This window comes from Mustelus asterias, chromosome 10 (genome assembly GCF_964213995.1).
Source record: "Mustelus asterias chromosome 10, sMusAst1.hap1.1, whole genome shotgun sequence".
Taxonomy (NCBI): Eukaryota; Metazoa; Chordata; class Chondrichthyes; order Carcharhiniformes; family Triakidae; genus Mustelus; species Mustelus asterias.
In genome coordinates, this window is record NC_135810.1 from 107064909 (window position 1) to 107089291 (window position 24383).

The following is a 24383-nucleotide window of genomic DNA, read 5'->3' on the forward strand; positions in this document are numbered from 1 at the left end:
GAGAATGTGCTGCTCATGGTACCAAAAGAGAAAATGCTGGAAAATCTCAGCAGGTCTGGCAGCATCTGTAAAGAGGGAAAAGAGCTGACGTTTCGAGTCTGGATGACCCTTTGTCAAAGCTGACAAAGTGGCATCTGGACTCGAAACATTAGCTCTTTTCTTTCCTTACAGATGCTGCCAGACCTGCTGAGATTTTCCAGCATTTTCTCTTTTGGTTTCAGAATTACAGCATCTGCCATAATTTGCTTTTATCCAGTGCTGCTCATGCTGTCCCGCTCAAGATCCCATTTGATGGCATGCTCTCTTTTTGCTCTTATTGTGTTCTTTTTAATTACACGTCACTGATTTTCCATTCCTCTTCCCAGCCCAAGTGCAGAAAGTAGACTTAGACTAGCTGAATGAAATGTCTGTTCCAGTATTGATGGCGCTATTCCAGCGACAGGGCAACTTCATGTTTTGTGTCACTGTTCTATTTTGTAAAGCGGCAGACAGTGGTCCCTGGCACATTTCAATGTAAACAACTGCAACAACAAGGATGAAGGGTAAGCAGCTTAGATAGATTTCATTTGACTCCCGCTAGAGGTTCTAACCAATCCCACTAATAACATAGACTAGCTCGTAGTCATTCAGTCGATCCTGACAAATGTACAATTAATACCCCAAGGTACTTTATGTCTGAGTAGTAGTTATATAAAGGAAAAAATAATTAATATGCTTTGAAAAGTTACATTTGAATTCCATTAATCAAAGCTAAATCACACCCACTAGCAATTTACATTAGTAGTCGATAAGAAGATTGGATTGTCTGATTAGATGGATTATATTTGTACACTAATCAAGTAAGTCATGATCGGAACCTTGGTGTTTGATTTGGATATTTTCAATCTTTTGTTCGCATATTAAGGTCAATAATATCCATCTCAGTCCATATGGAAGCCATTGCAATGGTAAATTTTCCTAAGAGTATTTACTTAAACATAGAAGAATTGTTTTGTTTTTGTTTGAAACTGGAATTGTCCAAAATCTGAAGGAACAGAAGGCCCAAAGCAAAAGACAAGGATGCAGAAGATAAAGAGACGGGGTAAGGTGTCAAAATTAATGTCAGTTTCGCTTTCTAGAGTAGATCTCCCTGTGTATATCATCGAAACTAATGGCTTACTAGGCAGTATTGAAGATTAAGCTGAGTTATCCCAGGGACCATGCTCACCCTGCTCTAATGAGAATAATATGCCCACTGACTTCCACTACGGAACCAACAACTAAAACAATTGCCTCCCTGACGAATTTAAAGTATCAAGGAAAGAAACCATTCTTAATTGGCAAGGATGGTGTAGGATCCGTTCATTCCTTTAGAATAGACGTAGGCACAACTGGTTGGAAGTGGAAACTTCTTTATTAAGCGCCCTTTATAATTAGCATTTTACAGAAAACGAAAGAGATTAATTTTACTGGTGAAAGAGAGAGAAAGAGAGAGAGAGAAGAGAGATCTTGCCTCAAAAGCTTGTACAGCATTCAAACTGAACACCAACTGAACTGAGCTGAACACATAGCTGTTCCTAACAATATAGCTTTTTGGTTACCTGTGTTTTTAAAGTGCTGGGCACAAGCAGTCTCCAGCTGCATAAACAATTGGTGTCTGTGGCCAATGAAACACTGCTGTTTACCTTATGAGAAAGCCCGTTTATCTTACATTGTACTTGCAGAGAATGTAGCCAAGTTTCTAGGCTAAACCCAAATTCCAAGCTGATGCGGCCAAATTAGTTTAAGTTAGCTTAAAGCATAGCACAGTTAGTTACATTAGAGATACCTTAAAATTAAGCCTTTTAACTGAGGCAAACCGTACAGAGGGTCCCACAGATGGCATACAAGATGCAACGTGTTGTAATAGAAGATGCAGGAAGTCCATTTAGCATTAAAATGAGGATTAAATCCATCTGAATATTTTAGATTGCTTATTGAAATTAAAAAAAGAAGTTGAAGTATATAATATGACAACCGGAAGAGAAAATAACAGATGTTTTTGTGTCTGTCTGCATCCTTCCATCTACTTAAGATGCTGGATATGTGGCACATCTGTTAAGGCTGGGGTAGTTTCATTTGGGGCACTTTTACTGATAGCTGAAGAGACCCATCAGGTTCTGCCACAAAGTTTAAGTTTATTTATTAGTGTCACAAGTAGGCTTACATTAACACTGCAATGAAGTTATTGTGAAAATCCCCTAGTTGCCACAGCGCTTGTTCGGGTACACTGAGGGAGAATTTAGCGTGGCCAATGCGCCTATCCAGCAGGTCTTTCGGACTGTGGGAGGAAACCGGAGTACCCGGAGGAAACCCATGCAGACACGGGGAGAATGTGCAGGCTCCGCACAGACAGTGACCCAAGCCGGGAATCGAACCCAGGTCCCTGGCACTGTGAGGCAGCAGTGATAACCACTGTGCCGTTGTGCCGCCAAAGGAAGTGGTGATAAGGGGTCGCCGTGGGTTGTTGTTGTTCTAAATGTAATCTTGCTTTGTTGTAGAGTTTAGTTAGTATGAAGCATTTAAGTTGCCACCTTGCTAGTCATGTTGCTGTTTGTGGGAACTGTGTTACAGCGACACTGAAAAAGACAGTGTAGTGTATGAAACTTGCTTTTATCAATTTAGAAATAACATTCCTGTAGAATCCCCTTCCTAAAATGCTCCCCAGTGCCACCGCTCTGTCCTTTTACAAATGAGGTCCGCAGTTTATGTGAATCATGACTCTGATCTGTACATTTCACAGGTGGCTATACATTGAACTTCTTTTTTGGATTTCCTTACAATCAACTGTGTTTTACACATTTTGGCTAAAGTCCACGTTAAAATATTGTATTTCATTTTAAATGAACTTGTTAGGTTTTCTGACCAAACTAGGAATAGTTCAATTATTGTCCTATAATCATGTCTGTTTAGTATCGCTTCCTCTTTATGTTGTCAATATGTCAGTAGCTAATACATAGTGATAAAACTATTGTCACAACCAGTTACACCTGTAGAATATTGTTTTTCTTTTGGTCCTTCCACTTTGCTCACCATTGGATTCTGTTTTTGGAGCCACAGACATGAATCTGGTCAACATAACCCCTATCACTGATTAGCTGGATGAAAACATCTTGGCCGGAGTTCTCCGCTTGTTCATGCTGATAGGATTCTCCGGTCCCACCCGCAGCGCACCCCCGCCCACGGGTTTCCTGCTGGCATGGGCTGGCGTTAATGGGAATTCCCATTGATAGCAGCGGGACCAGAGAATCCCACCACTAGTAAACAATGTGCCACCTCCCGCCAGCGGGAAACACATGGCTGGGAGGTTGGAGAATGTCGCCCCTTGTTTCTGCATTGGAACTCCATCTGGCCACCTTGGTCCACCCTAAGTAGTGATATGTTTTTCCCAACTGAGGTAAGTGGCCCTGAGCAACAGGTAACTCCACTGAGTCTCCGGCCGGAATACTCCAATGTCAAATTTGGCACTCAGCCAAAACTTCATTCACAGCAGCGGGGCTGAAGAATCCCAGCCACTGACAAGATCAGAGAATCCCAGCCTCTGTTTTTTCCCCTTTTTTCTCGGAATGTGAACCTCACTAGCAAGGCCAGCATTTACTGCCCATCCATAATTGACCTTGAACTGAATGGCTTGCTCAGCCATTTCAGAGGGAAGTTAAGAGTCAACCACATTGCTGTGGGTTTGGAGTCACATGTAGGTTGCACCTGGTAAGGATGGCAAATTTCCTTCTCTAAAGGGCATCAGTGAATCCGATAGGTTTTTACAGCGGTACGGTGGCACAGTGGTTAGCACTGCTCCCTCGCAGTGCCAGGGACCCGGTTTCGATTCCAGCCTCGGGTCACTGTCTATGTCGAGTCTGCATGTTCTCCCCATGTCTGCGTGGGTTCCCTCCGAGTGCTCCGGTTTCCTCCCACAGTCTAAAGATGTGCTGGTTATGTTGATTGGCCACGCTAAAATAACCCTAGTGTCAGGGGTTAATAAGGGGTTATGGGAGTAGGGCTTGGGTGGGATTACGGTCGGTGCAGACTCGATGGGCCGAAGGGCCTCCTTCTGCACTGCAGGGATTCTATGATTCTATGACAATCGATGATAGTTTCATGGTCCCCATCGCTGAGACTAACTTTCAATTTCAGATTTATTAATGAGTTCAAATTCCACCAGCTGCCGTGGTGGGATTTGAACCCGTGTCCGTAAGGCCATAAGACACAGGAGCAGAATTAGGTCACTCGGCCCATCGAGTCTGCTCCGCCATTCAATCATGGCTGATTTTTTTCTCATTCCCATTCTCCTGCCTTTTCCCCATAACCCCTGATCCCTTTATCAATCAAGAACCTATCTATCTCTGTCTTAAAGACACTCAGTGACCTGGCCTGTCAGAGAGTATTCCACTTCGGACATTATTCCTCATCCCTGTGAGTTCATTCTCTTTCAAATGTTGCCCTTTAATTGAGTGGAGTTTTTTACTAGTAGAAGTGGCTGTGCTGTTTCTTCTTCAGCAGCAGGGGGCAGACCCGAGCACAAAGCTAGGATAGGCGATGTTAGAGGGTTAAAGTGGTTGTGTTACCACATTAATAATGCAGAACCAAAGACTAAACAGTCTTTTGCTGCAGTTGTGTAGGGTATTGATGAGAACACATCTAAAGTACAGTGCACAGTTTTGGTCTCCTTATTTAAGACAGGACATAACTGTATTAGAAGCAGTTCAGAGAAGATTCACTCGACTGATTCCTGGAATGAGGGGGTTATCCTATGAAAGATTGGGACTGTATCTATTGGGGTTTAGGAGAATGAGAGACAACCTCTTTGAAACATGTAAGATCGTGAGGGGACTTGAGAGAGTGGATATTGAAAGAACGTTTGTTTTCCCCTGTGGGAGAGACTAGAACTAGGGGACCCAGTTTTCAAAATAAGGGGTCTCCCATTTAAGACTGAGATGAGCAGAAAGTTTTTCTCTTGTTGGGTCATGAGTCTGTGGAACTCCCTTCCCTAGAGAGTGTTGCAGGTAGGGCCGCTGAATATGCTTAAGGCTGTGTTAGATTCTTGATTGACAAGGGAGTCAAAGGGTATAGCGGATAGTAATGAAAGTGAAGTTGAGGCCACAATCAGATCAGTCAAGGTCTTAGTGAATGGCGGAACAGGTTCAAAGGGCAGAATGGCCTTCTCCTGCGCCTAATTCATATGTTCGTATGAATATGGGCTTAAATGTCACCATGACAATTTAAGCATTTGAATTCCATTTTTAAGATGTTGTATCAATGAAAGTGATTGTTGTTAAAGATGTCAGATTGTTGTAAAACCCAACTAGTTTACTCTAACCTTTTGTCAAGGAAACTAGGTATTGACAGTAAATAATCACCTTTCCAGCCGTAGAAACCGTACGGTGCAGAGGGAGGCCATTTGGCCTGTCGAGTTCATACCAACTCTCCAAAAGAGCACTCTATGCAGCCCCACCCCCAACCTCTACCATGGGAACATTTACCATGGCTAGTTCCCCTAACCTACACATCCTTAGATACTTAAGGGGCAATTTAGCATGGCCAATCCACCTAACTTGCACATCTTTGGACTGTGGGAGGAAACCGGAGCACCTGGAGGAAACCCACACAGATATGGTGAGAACGTGCTGACTCTGCACAGACAGTGACCCTAGGCTGGAATTGAACCCAGCTCCCTGGCACTGTGAGGCAACAGTGCTAACCACTGTGCTACCGTGCCGGCCACATCCTGAGAGTGAACTGAAAAGTTAGGTAATATCAGCTTCTTTCAGGCTTTGCTTGAGTATCCTACATTTGTGAGACATTCACTACCCTTGGCAGCCTTAAAGGAGAAAACATTGTTGCATTATTAAGAGAATAGATCAGAATGTTTGACATGCCTGGGGCCTAAACATCCTCATGAGCTAAACACCCCAATAAGCACAGTATATCATCATAATATTTCAATGTTAAATTAAATTATATTGGAAAAAATATGTGAACTAATATGCATAGCCAACTGTGAATTTGTACGTGATTACCTCATTAACCAATGTGAAAAAGGGAAGTGATAAATGGTAATAAGATATTCGACTTCTTGCTGGTGTAAATAAATGGACCTTATTTGTGATTGGGCTGTTTTATTGACCAGTGTGGTCCTTCCTGCCCATAACCCTCTCTGATAGATGATAGCCTCTTTACAGTGCAGTAAGCTGTTAAATATTGATGTTCATCATGCAGCAAAGTGGAAGACAAAAAAGAGGAGAAAAAGGATGAGAAAAAGAAGGAACAGTAAGTCATGAAAATAAAAATAACAAATGTTAATTGGTATACAAGTTATAGAGTCATAGAGATTTGCAATATGGATACAGACCCAACTTGTCCATGCCACCCAGTTTTTACCACTAAGTTCGTCCCAATTGCCTGTGCTTGGCCCATATCCCTCCATACCAACCTTACCCTGTAACTGTCTAAATTCTTTTTCAAAGACAAAATTGTACCCGCCTCTACTATTATCTCTGGCAGCCCATTCCAGATACTCACCACCCTCTGTGTGAAAAAATTGCTCCTCTGGGCCCTTTTGTATCTCTTCCCTCTCACCTTAAACCTATCCCTCTAATTTTAGACTCCCCTACCTTTGGGAAAGGATATTGACTATCTAGCTGATCTATGCTCATCATTTTTTATAGACCTCTGTAAGATCACCCCTCAGCCTTCTACGCTCCAGAGAAAAACGTCCCAGTCTATCCAGCCTCTCCTTATAACTCAAACCATCCAGTCCCGGTAGCATCCTAGTAAATCATTTCTGCACTCTTTCTAGTTTAATAATATCCTTTCTATAATAGGGTGACCAGAATTGTACACAGTATTCCAAGTGTGGCCTGACCAATGTCTTGTGCAATTTCAACAAGATGTCCCAACTCCTGTATTCAATGTTCTGACCAATGAAACCAAGCATGCTAAATGCCTTCTTCACCACTCTGTCCACCTGTGACTCCACTTTCAAGGAGTGCCAGGGCTTTTTTCAGTGGCTAAGTATTGAGCTTAACTGTGCCATTAGCCAAGATGTATGCCTGTTCAAGAATACACTTTCAAAAATACATGTTTAAATTCTCTAACTGTGGTTATATGTGTTTCTATGCAGACAATACCCCTGTAAAATATATATAAGGCACTTTGTGATTCTTATCCTAAACTAACCCACTCTGTTTTAATAGTCTTTATTGGTGTTTTAAATTTTAAGTATTTTGAAATCCTCTAATGAGGAGCTATGAACCTGTACCACTAGATCTCTTTGTTCTATAGCTCGCCCCAACGCTCTACCATTAACTGAGTATGTCTTGCCCTGGTTCGATCTACTAAAATGCATCACCTCGCATTTATCTAAATTAAACTCCATCTGCCATTCATCAGCCCACTGGCCCAATTGATCAAGATCCCATTGCAATCCTAGATAACCTTCCGCACTGTCCACTATGCCACCAATCTTGATGTCATCTGCAAACTTACTAACCTTGCCTCCTAAATTCTCATCCAAATCATTAATATAAATGACAAATAGCAGTGAACATCAAGAGTTCTTGAATTCTTTTTTTGCTTTTAATTCAGTTTACGGGATGTGGTTTAAGTTTTTTTTAAGTTTAAGTTTACTTATTAATGCCACAAATAGGCTTACGTTAACACTGCTCCTAAAATTAAGCTTTTTGTGCAAGGATACTATTATGCTCTTTATGAAAGATGTTAAATAATAGCGATTGTCTGATTCACTCAGGAACAGTTTCACGTGCATCACTGAAACTAATAAATGTTTTGCGTAGTGTTTTTGAAGTCATTTTCAAGTATCTGATGAAGGGTCACCCTGACACAAAATGTTGGCTCTATTCTCTCTCCACAGATGCTGTCAGGCCTGCTGGGATTTTCCAGCATTTTCTGTTTTTGTTTCAGATTCCAGCATCCGCACTATTTTGCTTTTAGTGAATTAACTGGGATACTCTCAGGTGGTGCACTAGACATTCTGACCAAAAATGATTCAGTTTTTGTGATGAACCATTTAAGGCATTAATAAATCTGCAGCAGGTTATTACTCTTAAATATATCAGTGAACATTTTTTAAATGGAAAATATTTTTTTAAAGAAATGCATTCTGAAACGATGCTCAAACGTGCTGGTTCATGGAAGATTTTGCCTTTGGCAATATGCAAGTGGAAACTTCAGCAAAACATTCAGGGCGGAATTTTCCTGTCTTGCCCGCCACGGGAACAGTAATGGGCGGGGGCGGACCATGCAACGGTCTGTTGACCTTAGGCAGGATTTTCCAGTCTTGGGGTAAGCATGGCCGGAAAATCCATCCTCAGTTTCTAAAATGAAGGCAAATGTTTGAGCACTCTTTGTCCCCAGACAGCCAATTGTGGCCAAGTTTGAAACTCATACTTTGGGATGTTTACGAGAGTTATGATAATGCCCTTTATTATTTTTCTCATTTATTTAGAAGAATACTGTTGCCATAGTTCAATAGATATGTGTTTAATGTGGTGATGTTTTGAACTGATATGTTTGAACTTGTAGATTGTGAGTGTAAATTGACATACTGTTTGCCCTCCAATCCTCAAATTGTGTGTCATACATTGTTGTGAAGTTGGTTCTTCCAGTTTTGAAGGGTAAAGTGCACATAAAGCCCATTGTTGATGGATTAACATGGACAATAGTACAAGTAGACTGAAGGCTGTGTGCGAAATAGTGGTGACTAAATAACTTCCGTGCTTTCGTTCATAGGTTCACAACTTGTTGAGTTTATTATTTAATATTGCGTAAGCTGTACTATAATTAACCAGGTAAATAGTTCATCTTGATATTTGAATTTGTCCAGCGGAGAAGATTTTAATACCACTTTTACATGGAATGTTTTAAAAGGAAGAGTATTAGCAGCGTTATTCTTCTTGATTTCTAGAACATTTGGTAACGTTTAAATTGCAACAGAGCAATTTGCATAATGAGACTGAAATTGACTTTTAAAAATTCATTCGTGGGACATGGGCATCGCTGGCTGGCCAGCATTTATTGTCCATCCCTCGTTGCCCTTGGAGGGCAGTTGAGAGTCAACCACATTGCTGCGGGTTTGAAGTCACACATGGGCCAGACTCAGGTGAGGACGGTAGATTTCTTTGCCTTAAAGGCATTAGTGAACCAAATGGGTTTTTCTGACAATCGATGATAGTTTCATGGTCATTCTTAATCCCAGATATTTTTTATTGAATTCAAATTCCACCATCTGCCGTGGCGGGATTCGAACCCAAATCCCCAGAACAATAACTGAGTTTCTGGCTTAATAATCTAGTGATAACACCACTAGTCCATTGCCTCCCCTGTTGATTCACCCAGTGAACTGAACAGGAGTATTGTTTTTGTTGAAAGTATCCATTGTGACGCTTTCCTTTTTCGTCCCCCCAGGAAGAAAGACATGTACGTAATAGACCCTGCAGAAAACCTTTACTATCGATGGCTTTCTGTTATCGCAGTGCCTGTACTGTACAACTGGTGTATGCTGGTGTGCAGGTAGGTTGAAGATTAGCATGGTAAGCAATTACTATTTGACTTACAAGAAGGGGAAAAGTAACCGAACATGAATTTAAGGAGGCACTGGTGCATGGTAAAGTACCTTGAACGCATGTGCCCAAATTTATAAACTGGTAAACATAACAGTATCATTGGTGAGGTGAGAAGAATCAGCCTGTGACTAAACAGGAATTGGTGTCATGTACAAATTTCTGTCTCTAACTCAATGGCAGCCCTTGGCAAACCCGACCTCAAAAATCCCTGAGCTTAACTTCCATGTATTATTGTACATTTTTATCTACCTTTGCAAGTTGTAATTTCTGTTTTATTTTTTAAATTCCTGTACAATATGTGAAACTTTACACTTGGAATTTTGCACAATGTTTCATGTCCTCCTGAAACCTCTCTCCCTATAAACACTCCAATCCATATTTGGATCCACGATCTTCAAATCACCATCTTCTGGGGTTTCTGTCACCCTCTGGGCCATCTCTGACCATTTCCTTGTACATCTCACCAGATTTCCCCGAACCCATTCGGACCTCTTTCCTTCTGTATCAGCCCTTGGACAACACCTCTCCTCCAAATCAAACACCTTCAGACTCCTTCTCGCCTCACCGCTATTCCTCCATTCACTGTCATGTTTCTGCAGCTGTCAAAGAGGTGCCATACCCCTCTCTATATCCATACAAGGGTTCAATCTTACTCCTATCTCATCTAATCTGCACTTCTTTAGCTTTGGACACCTACCTCACCAAAATCTCACCTGAGTGAAGGCAGCTGTTGATTTATATAGGCAGTTGCCTCCGAGAACTAGGGATATGCAATTTAGGACCCGTCCTGGTGAAAATGGTCAGGTTCAAGGGCAGACCCCTGGATTCATGCCTCTTCCAGCATTTTTGGATAGGCAGAGAACCTCTCCATCAGCGCGATATCCACCTCCGAGGTAGAGTGACACAGTACCATAGTACCATGCATCAGGGGGGCCAACAGAGCAGGCACGGCACCTCGCAGGACACCTTTGGGAGAGGAAAGGTGCCTTTGGGATTGTTGAAAGTGGACATGATTGTGCGTAGATGTGCCTAGACTCATTAGAACTGTCAAGCTGTCAAAGAAATGTCAAAATGTCAAAGCTGGCAAGGGATTTAACTCTACTAATCTTTAGTTTAAAAAACAAATGTGGAGCTTAAAAAGAATTGGTGTGTGCTATTTCACTGTGTTTTGACATAAACCTGCTTTATTGTCAAATTTAAATTTGCATTTCGTATTTTAGGTCTTGTTTTGATGAACTTCAAGTAAAAAATCTTGCCCTGTGGCTGGTGCTGGATTACATATCCGACGCTATCTACATTATGGATTCAGCTGTAAGATTCCGAACCGGTAATCAAGCTTTTTTTCAATGGAGCATGTGTTTACTTTTCACGTTTTTCTAAGATGTTATCTCTCTCGCTCTTCAGCCACCCATTTCCAATGCCATGTGCCTCATTCCAAGATTGAGAGAATGAACAAAATTTTATGAGAATGATTTTAAGTGTCCAGTGAGCGTGAAAATGGGAGAGTTGCAGATCCGTTTTTTAGGCAAGATTTTATACCCAATCCTGTGCTCAGACAGCATGAAAAAATGAGCTGGATTGTTTCTAGTTGCTACAGGCAGTGGGCGGGTCTTAATTTGTCAGCCAGCAGCAGAGGGAGCTATTATGCATGTGCAAACCTCTGAGGCCTGACAGAGAGAGAGAGAGAGAGACAGCTGTCAGGCCTCTGCTGCTGCAGCCAGCCTGAACACAGAACTCCTCCCCCCACGCAATCACGGGGGCCCATGGCCGAACGTGAGCCCCTCACCAACCGGAAATGTAGTCTCTGCCGCTCCCCCCCATCACCCAGACTGATCGCACTCCATCCCCCACCGATCTGATGCAGCGTGACAGCAGGCCCCACCTCTCTCATCCCACTGATCGCAGGCAGAGGGGCAACGGGCCCCCCTCCCCCACACTGATTTCAGGCAGAGTGGCAGCGGGCCCCCCTTCCCTCACTCCACTGATTGCAGACAGAGTAGCAGCAGGCCCTCCTCCTTACATGATCAGCTGCTCCTTCAGGCCCTGCCCCCTCCAGGCCCCATCCCTTTAAGCAACCCACCATAGTCCTGCCCCCCCCTCCATAGGCCTCACCCCCTAGCACTGTACGGTAGGCAGTGCCAATGTGCCTGGTGGGCATTATCAAGGTGCCAGGCTGGCAGTGCCAAGGTGCCAGGCTGACATTGCCCAAGGGCCACCCCCCCCTTGCCCTTGGCCTCCTGGGGGGCCTCAATGGCCTCCGGGAGGCGCGGCCAACATGACTGTTCCCCTCGCCGTAGAGAACCTCTCCCGGCGAGGCCATAAAAGCAAATGAGCCCAGACGATTGAGTGCCGGGCTGGCTAAAAACATGCAAGTCTTCATTTAAATAAATTTAAATAAATTGTTCAGACTGTCACTGGAAATGGGCGAGAGGCTGACCTTGCCGGAAATCCAGCTCCCGTAAGATGGCGAGAGCCGAGAAATTGGGCGTGATCCTGGTTTCTCGGCTCTGGAGCAATTTTATCGGTCCACTCCGCCCATCGATGGGCGGGGCAAACCGGTAAAATTCCACTTGATGTGTCCATAACTTGTCCTCTGCCCCATGCTGCTCTCAGTCACTCAGCTGGAGGCCTGGTCAATGGGTTACCCCCTCTCCAGGTGGGAACTGAATGTTCCCACAGTCTCCTCAGACAGATCTGTTGAGATGCGGAGGTTGATTTTCAGTTTTAAGTGCAGTCTTGGTAACAGGTAGCCTATCCAATACATTATTATTTTATTATTTATTAGTGTCACAAGTAGGCTTACATTAACACCGCAATGTGAAAATCCCCTAGTCGCCACACTCCGGTGCCTGTTTGGGTACACTGAGGGAGAATTTAGCATGGCCAATGCATCTAACCGGCACGTCTTTTGGACTGTGGGAGAAAACCGGAGCACCCGGAGGAAACCAAACCCAGTTAGGTGCATTGGCCATGCTAAATTCTCCCTCAGCGTGGGAGGAAACCAAACCCGGAGGAGTAGGATAGGCTATGTGTACCTAAAGTTGGTAAGGCTCCAGAACTAGATGAAGAGTTTCCAAGGATAATGAAGGAATTGAAAGTAGAAATTGGCTATAATTTTTCAGTCATCCTTAGCCTCAGGGGGAGTGCCAGAGCACTGATTGCAATTGTTATAACCTTGTGTAAAGCCTAGCCCAACAATTACAGACCAGTCAGTTGAACTTCAGTAGTGGGGAAAATTCTAGAAACAATACTCTGGGACATCATTAACAGCCTCGTGACCAAATCTGGGTTACAAAGAGACATAGAAATTAGAAGCAGGAGTAGGCCATTCGGCCCTTCGAGCCTGCTCCGCCATTCATTTTGATCATGGCTGATCATCAAATTCAATATTCTGATCCCCCCTTCCTCCCATATTCCTTGATCCCTTTAACTTCAAGCGCTATATCTAATTTCATCTTGCAATCACACAACGTTTTGGCCTTAACTACATTCTGTGGCAGTGAATTCCACACATTCAACACCCTCTGGGTGAAGAAATTTCTCCTCACCTCAGTTCTAAAAGGTTTATCCCTTATCCTCAAACTATAACCCCTAGTTCTGGACTCCTCCACCATTGGGAACATTCTTTCTGAATCTACCCTGTCTAACCCTGTTAGAATTTTATAAGTTTCTATGAGATCCCCTCTCACTCTTCTAAACTCCAGTGAATATAGTCCTAATTGACTTAGTCTCTCCTCATATGACAGACCAGTCATCCCAGGAATCAGCCTGGTAAATTTTCACTGTACTCCCTCTATAGCAAGGACATCCTTCCTCAGATACCAAAACTACACGCTCCAGGTTAATTAACACAAGCCAGCATAGATTTGTTGAGTGCAAATCATATTTAACTAGCTTGCTGGAGTTCCATGAAGAGGTAGCAGAGAGGGTAGATGGGGGTGATTCTGTTGATGTGATGCATGTGGACTTTAAGAGGCGTCTGATACAATGTCGCACAATAAACTGGAGAAAAATTAAAACTCATGGAGTAAGAGACAGTAGCAACAGGGATATGAAGTTAGCCAAACAACAGGAAACCAAGAGTAATGGTTCATGGATGTTTTTCAGACTGGGGGAATATTTGTAATGGAGTTATCCAGGGGTCCATATTGGTACTTTTGTTTTTCCTGATATATATTAATAGCTTAGGCCTTGGTGTGCATGGACCAGTTTTGATTTGATTTGATTTATTATTGTCACATGTATTAACATACAGTGAAAAGTATTGTTTCTTGCGTGCTATACAGACAAAGCATACCGTTCATAGAGAAGGAAATGAGAGAGTGCAGAATGTAGTGTTACAATCATAGCTGGGGTGTAGAGAAAGATCAACTTAATGCAAGGTAAGTCCATTCAAAACTCTGATGGCAGCAGGGAAGAAGCTGTTCTTGAGTTGCTTGGTACGTGACCTCAGACTTTTGTGTCTTTTTCCTGATGGAAGAAGGTGGAAGAGAGTATGTCCGGGATGCGTGGAGTCATTGAATATGCTTGCTGTTTTTCCGAGGCAGCGGGAAGTGTAGACAGTGTCAATGGATGGGAGGTTGGTTTTGCATGATGGACTGGGCTTCGTTCATGACCCATTGTAGTTTATTGCGGTCTTGGACAGAGCAGGAGTCATACCAAGCTGTGATGCAACCAGAAAGGATGATTTCTATGGTGCATCTGTAAATGTTGGAGAGAGTTGTAGCTGACATGCCAAATTTCCTTAGTCTCCTGAGAAGTAGAGGCATTGGTGGGATTTCTTAACTATAGTGTCAGCATGGGGAGACCAGGACAGGTTGTTGGTGATCTGGACACCTAAAAACTTGAAGCTTTCGACCCTTTCTACTTCTTGCCCGTTGATGTAGACAGGGGCATGTTCTCCACTACGCTTCCTGAGGCCGATGATTATCTCCTTCATTTTGTTGACATTGAGGGAGAGAATGTTGCTTGACCAGTTCACCAGATTCTCTATCTCATTCCTGTACTCCGTCTCGTCATTGTTTGAGATTCGACCCACTACGGTGGTGTCGTCAGCAAACTTGAAAATCGAGTTGGAGGGGAATTTGGCCACACAGTCATAGGTGTATAAGGAGTATAGTCGGGGGCTGAGAACACAACCTTGTGGGGCACCGGTGTTGCGGATGATCGTGGAGGAGGTGTTGGTGTCTTTCCTTATTGATTGCGGTCTGTGGGTTAGGAAGTTCAGGATCCAGTCGCAGAGGGAGGAGCCGAGCCCCAGGCCATGGAGTTTGGAAATAAGTTTTGTAGATAGAATGGTGTTGAAGGCTGAGCTGTAGTCAATAAATAGGGGTCTTTGTTATCTAGGCGTTCCAGGGTTGAGTGCAGGGCCAGGGAGATGGCGTCTGCTGTGGACCTGTTGAGGTGGTAGGCAAACTGTAGTGGATCCAGGTAGTCCGGGAGGCCAGAATTTATTCGTGCCATGACTAGCCTTTTGAAGCACTTCATAATGATGGATGTCAGAGCCACCGGACGATCGTAATTAAGGCACTCTGCCTGGCTTTTCTTCGGTACCGGGATGATGGTCATCTTCTTGAAGCAGATTGGGACCTCAGATTGGTGTAAAGAGAGGTTAAAGATGTCTGTGAATACCTCCGCCAGCTGGGGTAGTTTGCAAATGATACAAAGTTCAAAGTTTGCAGGTGGTACAGAACTTGGCACTGTTGTGAACTGTGAGTAGGATAGTGTCGAACTTCAAAAGTATATAGACAAATTGATGGAATGAGCAGAGAAGAGGCTGATGAAATTCAATATAAAGGAGTGATTGATTTTGGAACGAAGACTATGAACAGACACTATAAAATAAGGGTACAGTCCTCAAGGGGTTATAGGAGCAGACCTTGGTATATATGTCATAAATCATTGAAGATGGCAGGACAGGTTGAGAGAGTAGTTAATAAAGCACACAGTATCCTAGGCTTTCCTAATAGAAACATAGGCCGGGATTGTACCGTCCCGCCTGCCACGGGAATCGGAGCAGGTGAGGGGTGTACCATGGAAAGGTCCGTTGACCTTCAATGGGATTTTACTGTTTCGGGACAAGCGAGACCGTAATGTCCCGCCCATGGAGTACAAGAAACTTGTGTAAAACACTGGTTCAGCCTCAATGAGTTGCATAAAGTTCTGGGTCATACTTTATGGTTTCGCGTACAGGAGCAGGGATGTGTTGTCGCAATTATACAGGGCCTTGGTGAGGCCACACCTAGAATACTGTGTGCAGTTTTGGTCTCCTTTTCTGAGGAAGGATGTTCTTGCTCTCGAGGGAGTGCAGCGAAGGTTTACCAGGCTAATTCTGGGGATGGCGGGACTGATGTATGAGGAGAGATTGACTAGGTTAGGATTGTTTTCGCTGGTGTTTAGACGAATGAGGGGGGATCTCATAGAGACTTATAACATTCTAACAGGTCTAGACAGGGTAGATGCAGAGAGGATGTTCCCGATGGTGGGGGAGTCCAGAACCAGGGGTCACAGTTTGAGGATTCAGGCTGGACAATTTAGGATGGAGGTGAGGAGACATTTCTTCACCCAAAGAGTGGTGAGCCTGTGGAAGCAGATTGGTGGAATGGGCAGAGGAAGTAGTTGATGCCAAAACATTGAATGTATTCAAGAAGTGGCTGGATATAGCACTTGGGGAGAATGGGATCAAAGGTTATGGGGAAAAAGCAGGATTAGGCTATTGAGTTGGACGATCAGCCATGATTGTGATGAATGGTGGAGCAGGCTTGAAGGGCCAAATGGCCTCCTCCTGCTCCTATCTTCTATGTTTCTATGTTTATGGAGGGCGTGAAGGAGAGAGTGCAGACAAGATTCATTAGAATGGCTCTAGGAATGAGAAACTTCAGTTCCATGGATTGGAGATGTTGGGACTGTTTTCCTTGGCGAAGAGAAGGCTGAGTGAAGGTTTGATGGAGGTGTTCAAAATCATGAGGGGTCTAGACAAAGTGGATATGGAAAAACTGTTCCCACTGGCGGAAGGATTGAAAACAAGAGGGCACAGATTTCAAGTAATTGGCAAAAGAAGCAACAGAGACATGAGGAAAAGCATTTTCATACAGTGAGTGGTTCAGATCTGGAATGCACTGCCCAAGAGTGTGGTGGAGCCAGGGTTAATTGAGGCCTTTGAGAGGGAATTGGATTATTATCTGAAAAGGAAGAATGTGCAAGGTTATGGGGAGAAGGCGGGGAAATGCCACTTGGTGAATTGGTCATTCAGAGGGCTGGCTTAAATATGGTGGACCGAATGGCCTCCCTCTGTGCTGTGCAATTCTATGATGCTGAGGTTAACTCAGCTGAAATCCAGAGAGAGCCTTAGGTTTAATAATTCCACCGAGTCCTCAGCGCATATAGAGCCAGTTATGAGAACATCTGTGGGGTGGGTGAGAGGAAAATCATAACAACTCAGTCATGATCTAATCGAATATCCTGTTCCAATGTTTCCTTGTTCAGCAGCCTACTTCATGTGCTGGAGTGAGACTTTTTTATTCACTAGTGGGACATGGGCGTCACTGGCTGGGCTAGCATTTATTGCCCATCCCTAGTTGCCCTTGTTCGGAGGGCAGTTGAGAGTCAACAACATTGCTGTGGCTCTGTAGTCACAAGTAGGCCAGACCAGGTGAGGACAGCAGATTTCCTTCCCTAAAGGAGATGAGTGAACCAGATGGGTTTTTCCAACAATCGGCAGAGGTTTCATGGTCATCAGTAGATTCTTAATTCCAGATATTTTTTATTGAATTCAAATTCCACCATCTGCCGTGGCGGGATTCGAACCCGGGTCCCCCAAATATTAGGTGAGTTCCTGGATTAATAGTCTAGTGATAATACCACTGGGTCATCAGCTCCCCTGTGAGCCCATTATTATCAAGTTGAAATGCAAGAATGGTAGCAAATGAGTAAAACTGACACCTACAATGATTTATTCAATTATATAAGCATAAATAATGATAGAATTTTAGAAATGAAAATAAGATGTAAAAGTTGTGGATACATTTACTCCTGTGGCAGGATTCCGGGTCGGAGTTCTGAGTAACTCAGCCTTTAACAGCATCTGAGTTTCCCAGTGTGGGCTGGAGTACGTTTTAAAGCCCTCAAGGACTCCCATCCTACATGTCAGCTATTTTGAAAGAATTTCATTGAAAAATGGTATCAAAAATATCAGAAAACTGTTTATCTTGCAGTCCATAATTCCATAAAACCAAAAGGCATAGGATCAGAATTAGGCCACTCGGCCCATCGAGTCTGCTCTGCCATTCAATCATGGCTGATATTTTTCTCATCCCCATTCTCCTGCCTATTTCCCATAACACCTGATCCCCTTATTAATTAAGAACCTATCTATCTCTGTCTTAAAGACTCTCGATGACCTGGCCGCCATAGCCTTCTGCGGCAAAGAGTTCCACAGATCCATCACTCTCTGGCTGAAGAAATTCCTGCTCATTTCTGTTTTAAAGGATCATCCCTTTAGCCTGAGGTTGTGCCCTCTGGTTCTAGTTTTTCCTACTAGTGGAAACATCCGCTCCACTCTATCCAGGCCTCACAGTATCCTGGAAGTTTCAATAAGATCTGCCCTCATCCTTCTGAACTCCAACAAGTACAGAGCCAGAGTTCTCAACCATTCCTCATACGACAATCTCTTCATTCCAGGAATCATTCTTGTGAACCTCCTCTGGACCCTTTTCAAGGCCGGCACATCCTTCCTTAGATATGGGGTCACAATACTCCAAATGGGATCTTAGAGTCATAGAGTAATACAGCATGGAAACAGGCCCTTCGGCCCAGCCAGTCCATGCTGACCATGGTGCCCTCCCAGCTAGCCCCAACTGCCCGCGTTTGGCCCATATCCCTCTAATCCTTCCCCATCCATTCACTTATCCAAATGCTTTTTAAATGTTGCTATTGTACCCGCCTCAACCACTTTCTCTGGCAGCTCATTCCATATCCGCACCACCCTCTGCGTGAAGAAGTTGCCCCTCAGGTCCCTTTTAATCTTTCCCCTCTCACCTTAAACCTAGTTTTCAATTCCTCTTCCTTGGGAAAAAGACTCTGGGCGGGATTTTCTGGCTGCACTCGCCCCGAAACCAGAAAATCCCGCCCAAAGTCAATGACCCTTTCCATGGTCTCCCCCCTACCACCGACACCCCCCCCCCCCCCACCACCCCCCCCTCCCGCCCGCTATGATCCCCGTGGCGGGTGGAACGGGAAAATTCACCGCTATGTGCGTTCGTCCTAACTTTGCCCCTCACGATTTTGTGGACCTCAGTCCCACTAGTTTGTGAACCTGTGCTTCAAAGTGTTGTCCCAATTTGTGCAGCTCAGTGATGTCACATTTTTTCTTCAGGTTTCCTTGAACAAGGCTTGCTCGTTAAGGATGCAAAGAAATTGAGAGAAAATTACATGCGGATGCCTCAGTTTAAACTGGACACACTCTCTCTTTTACCGACAGATTTAGCCTACATTTGGTTGGGATTTAATTACCCGGAGGTGAGATTTAATCGTCTCTTCCGCTTCAGCCGAATGTTTGAATATTTTGACCGCACGGAAACACGGACAAACTACCCGAACATGTTTCGGATTGGAAATCTTGTTTTGTATATCCTCATCATTATTCACTGGAACGGCTGCATTTATTACGCCATTTCAAAATCCATTGGGTTTGGCATCGACACCTGGGTCTATCCGAACATATCCCACCCTGAATATGGGCGGCTTAGCAGGAAATACATCTACTGCCTTTACTGGTCCACTTTGACCTTGACGACCATCGGAGAAACGCCTCCCCCTGTCAAGGATGAGGAGTATTTATTCGTGGTCATTGACTTCCTGGTGGGAGTTCTAATCTTCGCCACCATTGTTGGTAACGTGGGCTCCATGATCTCGAACATGAACGCCTCGCGAGCCGAGTTCCAATCCAAAATTGACTCCATCAAGCAGTACATGCAGTTCCGTAAAGTCAGCAAAGACCTAGAGGCCAGAATCATCAAGTGGTTCGACTACCTGTGGATCAACAAGAAGAGCGTGGACGAGAAGGAAGTCCTCAAGAACCTACCCGACAAACTGAAGGCCGAAATCGCCATCAACGTCCACTTGGACACGCTGAAGAAAGTCCGCATCTTTTCGGATTGCGAGGCCGGCCTCTTGATCGAGCTGGTGCTCAAACTGCAGCCCCAGGTGTACAGCCCCGGGGATTACATTTGCCGTAAGGGGGACATCGGCCGGGAGATGTACATCATCAAAGAGGGCAAGCTGGCGGTGGTGGCCGACGATGGGGTCACGCAGTTTGTGGTCCTGAGCGACGGCAGCTACTTTGGGGAGATCAGCATCTTGAACATAAAGGGCAGTAAGGCGGGCAACAGGCGGACGGCCAACATAAGGAGCATAGGCTACTCTGACCTCTTCTGCCTGTCCAAGGTTGACCTGATGGAAGCACTGACTGAATATCCGGACGCCAAAAAGATCCTGGAAGAGAAGGGGCGTCAGATTCTGATGAAGGACAATTTGATAGATGAAGAGGCGGTGAAGGAGGGCGCGGATCCAAAAGACCTGGAGGAAAAAGTGGAGAGAATGGAGTCTTCATTGGACAGCCTGCAGACTAGGTTTGCCCGACTCATGGCTGAGTACAAGTCCAGTCAAATGAAGCTAAAACAAAGGCTCACAAAAATGGAAAACAGAGTGAAGGGCTATGGCAGTGGCTACCTATCAGATGGACTAGACAGTTTGACTGATGTAGAGTTAGGCAAACAGTGACGAGACTAAGTTTCCTCATTTTGCTTTTCTTACTATTTTGTTATAAGATATACTGATGAGAATATCAATTATTTTTATATGGGACTTTAATAGGCTAATTTATAAATTATAAGTCACGACAGATATCAGTTAGCAGTTTGTGTAGATCCATCTTTAAACTTTATCAACAAACTGTGACCAAAGCCCATTTTAGCACCGAATATGTTAAGGCAGCTGTAAGTATATATGTTAGTTCATTATATCAGGGAGCTGAGTTCTGTTACTATAATTCTTTAACTGACTAACAGCAACACACTAGGAACAGAACCAGGAAATACACAGTTCATGTTTTAAACATCAGTGTTGTCAATGTTTAAGTGTATGGGATTTCCACTTATTCGATATATACCATAAATATAATATATGCACTAAGGACCCCATAGTTTATGCTTGCGGTTGTTTGCAAGATTCCGTGCATTCTCATTTCTTAAGTAGGGGAGGAAGGGGAATTTGAAAAGCTTCCTTTAAATTGTAAGTAGGTAAGGCAGATGGAATATACTGGGCTCTACTTAATGCAGCGACAGGCATTTCACCTGGTGACGGGATGGACCACATCGAGGCAGAGGTGGAAAGGCAGTGGGGTCCCCATTCGCCACCCTCCTGCCTGATTAAATACCCTCCCTTCCTCCAGACACCCCTTGGGGGGGGCATCACATTTCCCAGTAACACTTCTGCGCGAGTGTTATTCGCTGTGAATCAACATTAAAAGCTGAAATAGCTGCTTGTTAATCCAATTTAATTTCTCTGACCCCTCCCGAAGAAGCATAAAAAAAGTAAAATGGGGAAATAAGAATACTAGTCCGAACTGATTTTTCCTTCTAGGTGGACACTTACCGTGACATGATAGGGGCGGCAGGGTGGCAGAGCGGTTAGAACTCCAGCCTCACAGCGCTAGGGACCTGAGTTCAAATCCAGCCTTGGGTGATTGTCTGTGTGGGGTTTGTACATTCTCCCCGTGTCTGCGTGGGTTTCCTCCGGATGCTCCGGTTTCCTCCCACACTCCAAAGAGGTGCAGGTTAGGTTGATTGGCCATGCTAAATTGCTCCTTAGGGTGGGATTTTACCGTCTCGTCCACCACGGAAATCGTAGCGGGCGGGACAAGGACCACGCAAAGGTCCATTGACCTCATTTCCGGTTTTGGGGAGAGCATGGCTGGAAAATCCCACCCTTCGTGTCAGGGAAATTAGCAGTGTAAATACATGGGATTACGGGGATAGGACCTGGGTGGGATTGTTGTCGGTGCAGGCATGATGGGCTGAATGGCCCCCTTCAGCACTGCGAGGATTCTATGATGATTCAATGTGTAGTCACCCGAGGTGGCACAGTGGTTAGCACTGCTGCCTCACAGCACCAGGGACTTGGGTTCGATTTCTGGCTTGGGTCACTGTCTGTGTGGAGTCTGCAAATTCTCCCTGTGTCTGCGTGGGTTTCCTCCGGGTGCTCCAGTTTCTTCCCACAGTCCGAAAGACATGCTGGTTAGGTGCATTGGCCGTGCTAAATTCTCCCTCACTGTACCCGAACAGGCACCAGAGTGTGGCAACTGGGTGGTTTTCACAGTAACTTCATTGCAGGGTTAATTACTTGTAACTAATAAATGAACTTAAAACTTAAACAATGAGGACATTGCAACAAGCCACACTGTTGTTGAAGTTGATACCATGCAGAACAGTTACCAGCACTGCCTTTCCAGCAATCTGCCTCTTGGTAATAACAAAATGTTGAGTTGATATCCAAGTGTGACTAAATAAAGGCTAGCCACTACAGACTCGTTACTGGGAATAGTCAAAGTCGTTAATGCACTGGAAACTTTCACAAGTTAGCTTCCTGCTATGTGGGCAATCGTCCATTTGAATTGAAAGACGAACTAGCTGGGCATATTAACCTTTCTTTTGTACTGTTTGAAGATAAAAACACAATAGACTCTAATCATAAACCTCACACATTTCACAATGGGTTTATCCAAGCGGATCGAGCAAATAAGCTGAACAGTTTTGCACCTGATACTTTTCATTCACCTTTTTATATTTTGGTAAATTTGAGCAAATGTAACTTATTTATTACTCAGAGATTGTTTTTTTTTCTTCCTTTTTATTTATAAACAGTGACTTATATTTTTTTTAAATGCAAGTCTTACAACCTGTTGTCAACTTTTGTTTGAATTGAACTATGTTGTCAGGTATTCTTCACTGTTACTGTTTATTGCTGCAGTAAATTACATATCAAAACCTGTCACAAGTTAACGTATCATTTTACCATCCTGCCCGCTACTTCCCTCTGGCAAGTGACTATTATTCAATTCTCTGCCTCTTGTTGTTGGAAACAAACTGCAGTTCAAAAAGAAGGTTCCTGGGGTCAAATGCAAAACTGCCAATGGTGGAAAATCTCCGAAGGAAAACGACAACAACAGTTTATATTTATACAGCACCTTTTAACATAATGAAGACGGTTAACACTGCTGTCCCACTGCGCCAGGGACTTGGGTTCGATTCCCTTGAGTCAGTGTCAATGGAGAGCCTGCAAGTTCTTCACGTGTCTCCGTGGATTTCCTCTGGTATCCCACATACATCTCAATCATGTACACCCTCAGTCTCTGCTCCAAGGAAAACAACCCCAGTCTATCCAATCTCTCTTCACAACTAAAACTCTCCAGCCCAATCAACATCCTGGTAAGTCTCCTCTGTACCCTTTCCAATAATATCGCATCCCTGCTATAATGGTAGCACAGTGGTTCGCACTGCTGCCTCACAGCGCCAGGGACCCGGGTTCGATTCCTGGCTTGGGTCACTGTCTATGCGGAGTCTGCACGTTTTCCCTGTGTCTGCGTGGGTTTCCTCCGGGTGCTCCGGTTTCCTCCCACAGTCAGGAAAGACGTGCTGGTTAGGTGCATTGGCCATGCTAAATTCTCCCTCAGTGTACCCGAACAGACGCTGGAGTGTGGCGACTAGGGGATTTTCACAGTAACTTCATTGCAGTGTTAAGGTAGGCCTACTTGTGACACAAATAAATAAACTTTAAACTTAAATATCCCAAGGCTTTCACGCAAGAACTCTTTGGAGATATGTAGAATGCAAGTCAGCGTGTGAAAGAGAGAAGACATGTTAATGTTTCTGGTGGTGATTTTGATTACAACTTCTATTTCTGTGTGTTTGAACAATAAGCTGACTCACCCAGGCATCAAATATCAAACCTGGGTAAGCTGTTAATGTGTATACGTGTGAAAGCACACCACATACCTTCTTTTCAGCCTTTGGCCAGTTCTCCTTCATAAGCACGGTATCTACAAGTATGAATTATGCATTTATAATTGGTGCACGGAATAATTAATTTAAAACTAGATTAAAAAGATGTGGCTTATTTCAATTTCAAGGCTACTGCCTGAAAATGTAATAAGTAATGTATTCACTGTGCGAACAAAATAATTTGGCAAGTGTTGTGAAAACGTCTCTGTTGGGTGTACCTTGTTTGTCATATCATTAATAGAAACCATGGAGGATAGATGGCCCAGTGATTGATGGAGATGTTCTGTGCTACAAGCTGAATTTCCTTGTTGTAATAGAATGGTGTACAGACTGGGTTTAAATACACATCAGTCTCAGCTTTCTTACCTCTCCTGCCAAAGTAAAAAAAAAGAATCTGCATTTCTGTAGCACCTTTGTATAGCACCTGGGTGGCACGGTGGCGCAGTGGTTAGCACTGCTGCCTCACAGTGCTAGGGACCCGGGTTCGATTTCCGGCTTGGGTGACTGACTGTGTGGAGTTTACACATTCTCCCCCTGTCTGCGTGGGTTTCCTCCGGGTGCTCCGGTTTCCTCCCACACTCCAAAGATGCGCGGGTTAGGTGGATTGGCCAAGCTAAATTGCCCCTTAGTGTCAGGGGGATTAGCAGGGTAAATATGTGGGGTTATGGGTTTAGGGGTTGGGTGGGATTGCGATCGGTGCAGACTCGATGGGCCGAATAGCCTCCTT

The 24383-nt window shown here is 44.2% G+C and overlaps 1 protein-coding gene across 1 annotated transcript in view; it reads left to right on the forward strand.

Moving 5' to 3' along the window:
• Positions 1-20378, forward strand: part of cnga3a (cyclic nucleotide gated channel subunit alpha 3a) — a 44856-nt gene extending 24478 nt beyond the window's left edge. Inside the window, exons 4-9 of the mRNA XM_078221467.1 lie at positions 489-542; positions 1417-1503; positions 6235-6285; positions 9442-9546; positions 10820-10926; positions 18973-20378. Of these exons, the coding sequence (XP_078077593.1) occupies positions 489-542; positions 1417-1503; positions 6235-6285; positions 9442-9546; positions 10820-10926; positions 18973-20378 (1810 nt within the window). The remainder of the gene's footprint in view (positions 1-488; positions 543-1416; positions 1504-6234; positions 6286-9441; positions 9547-10819; positions 10927-18972) is intronic.
• Positions 20379-24383: the final 4005 nt, after the last annotated feature.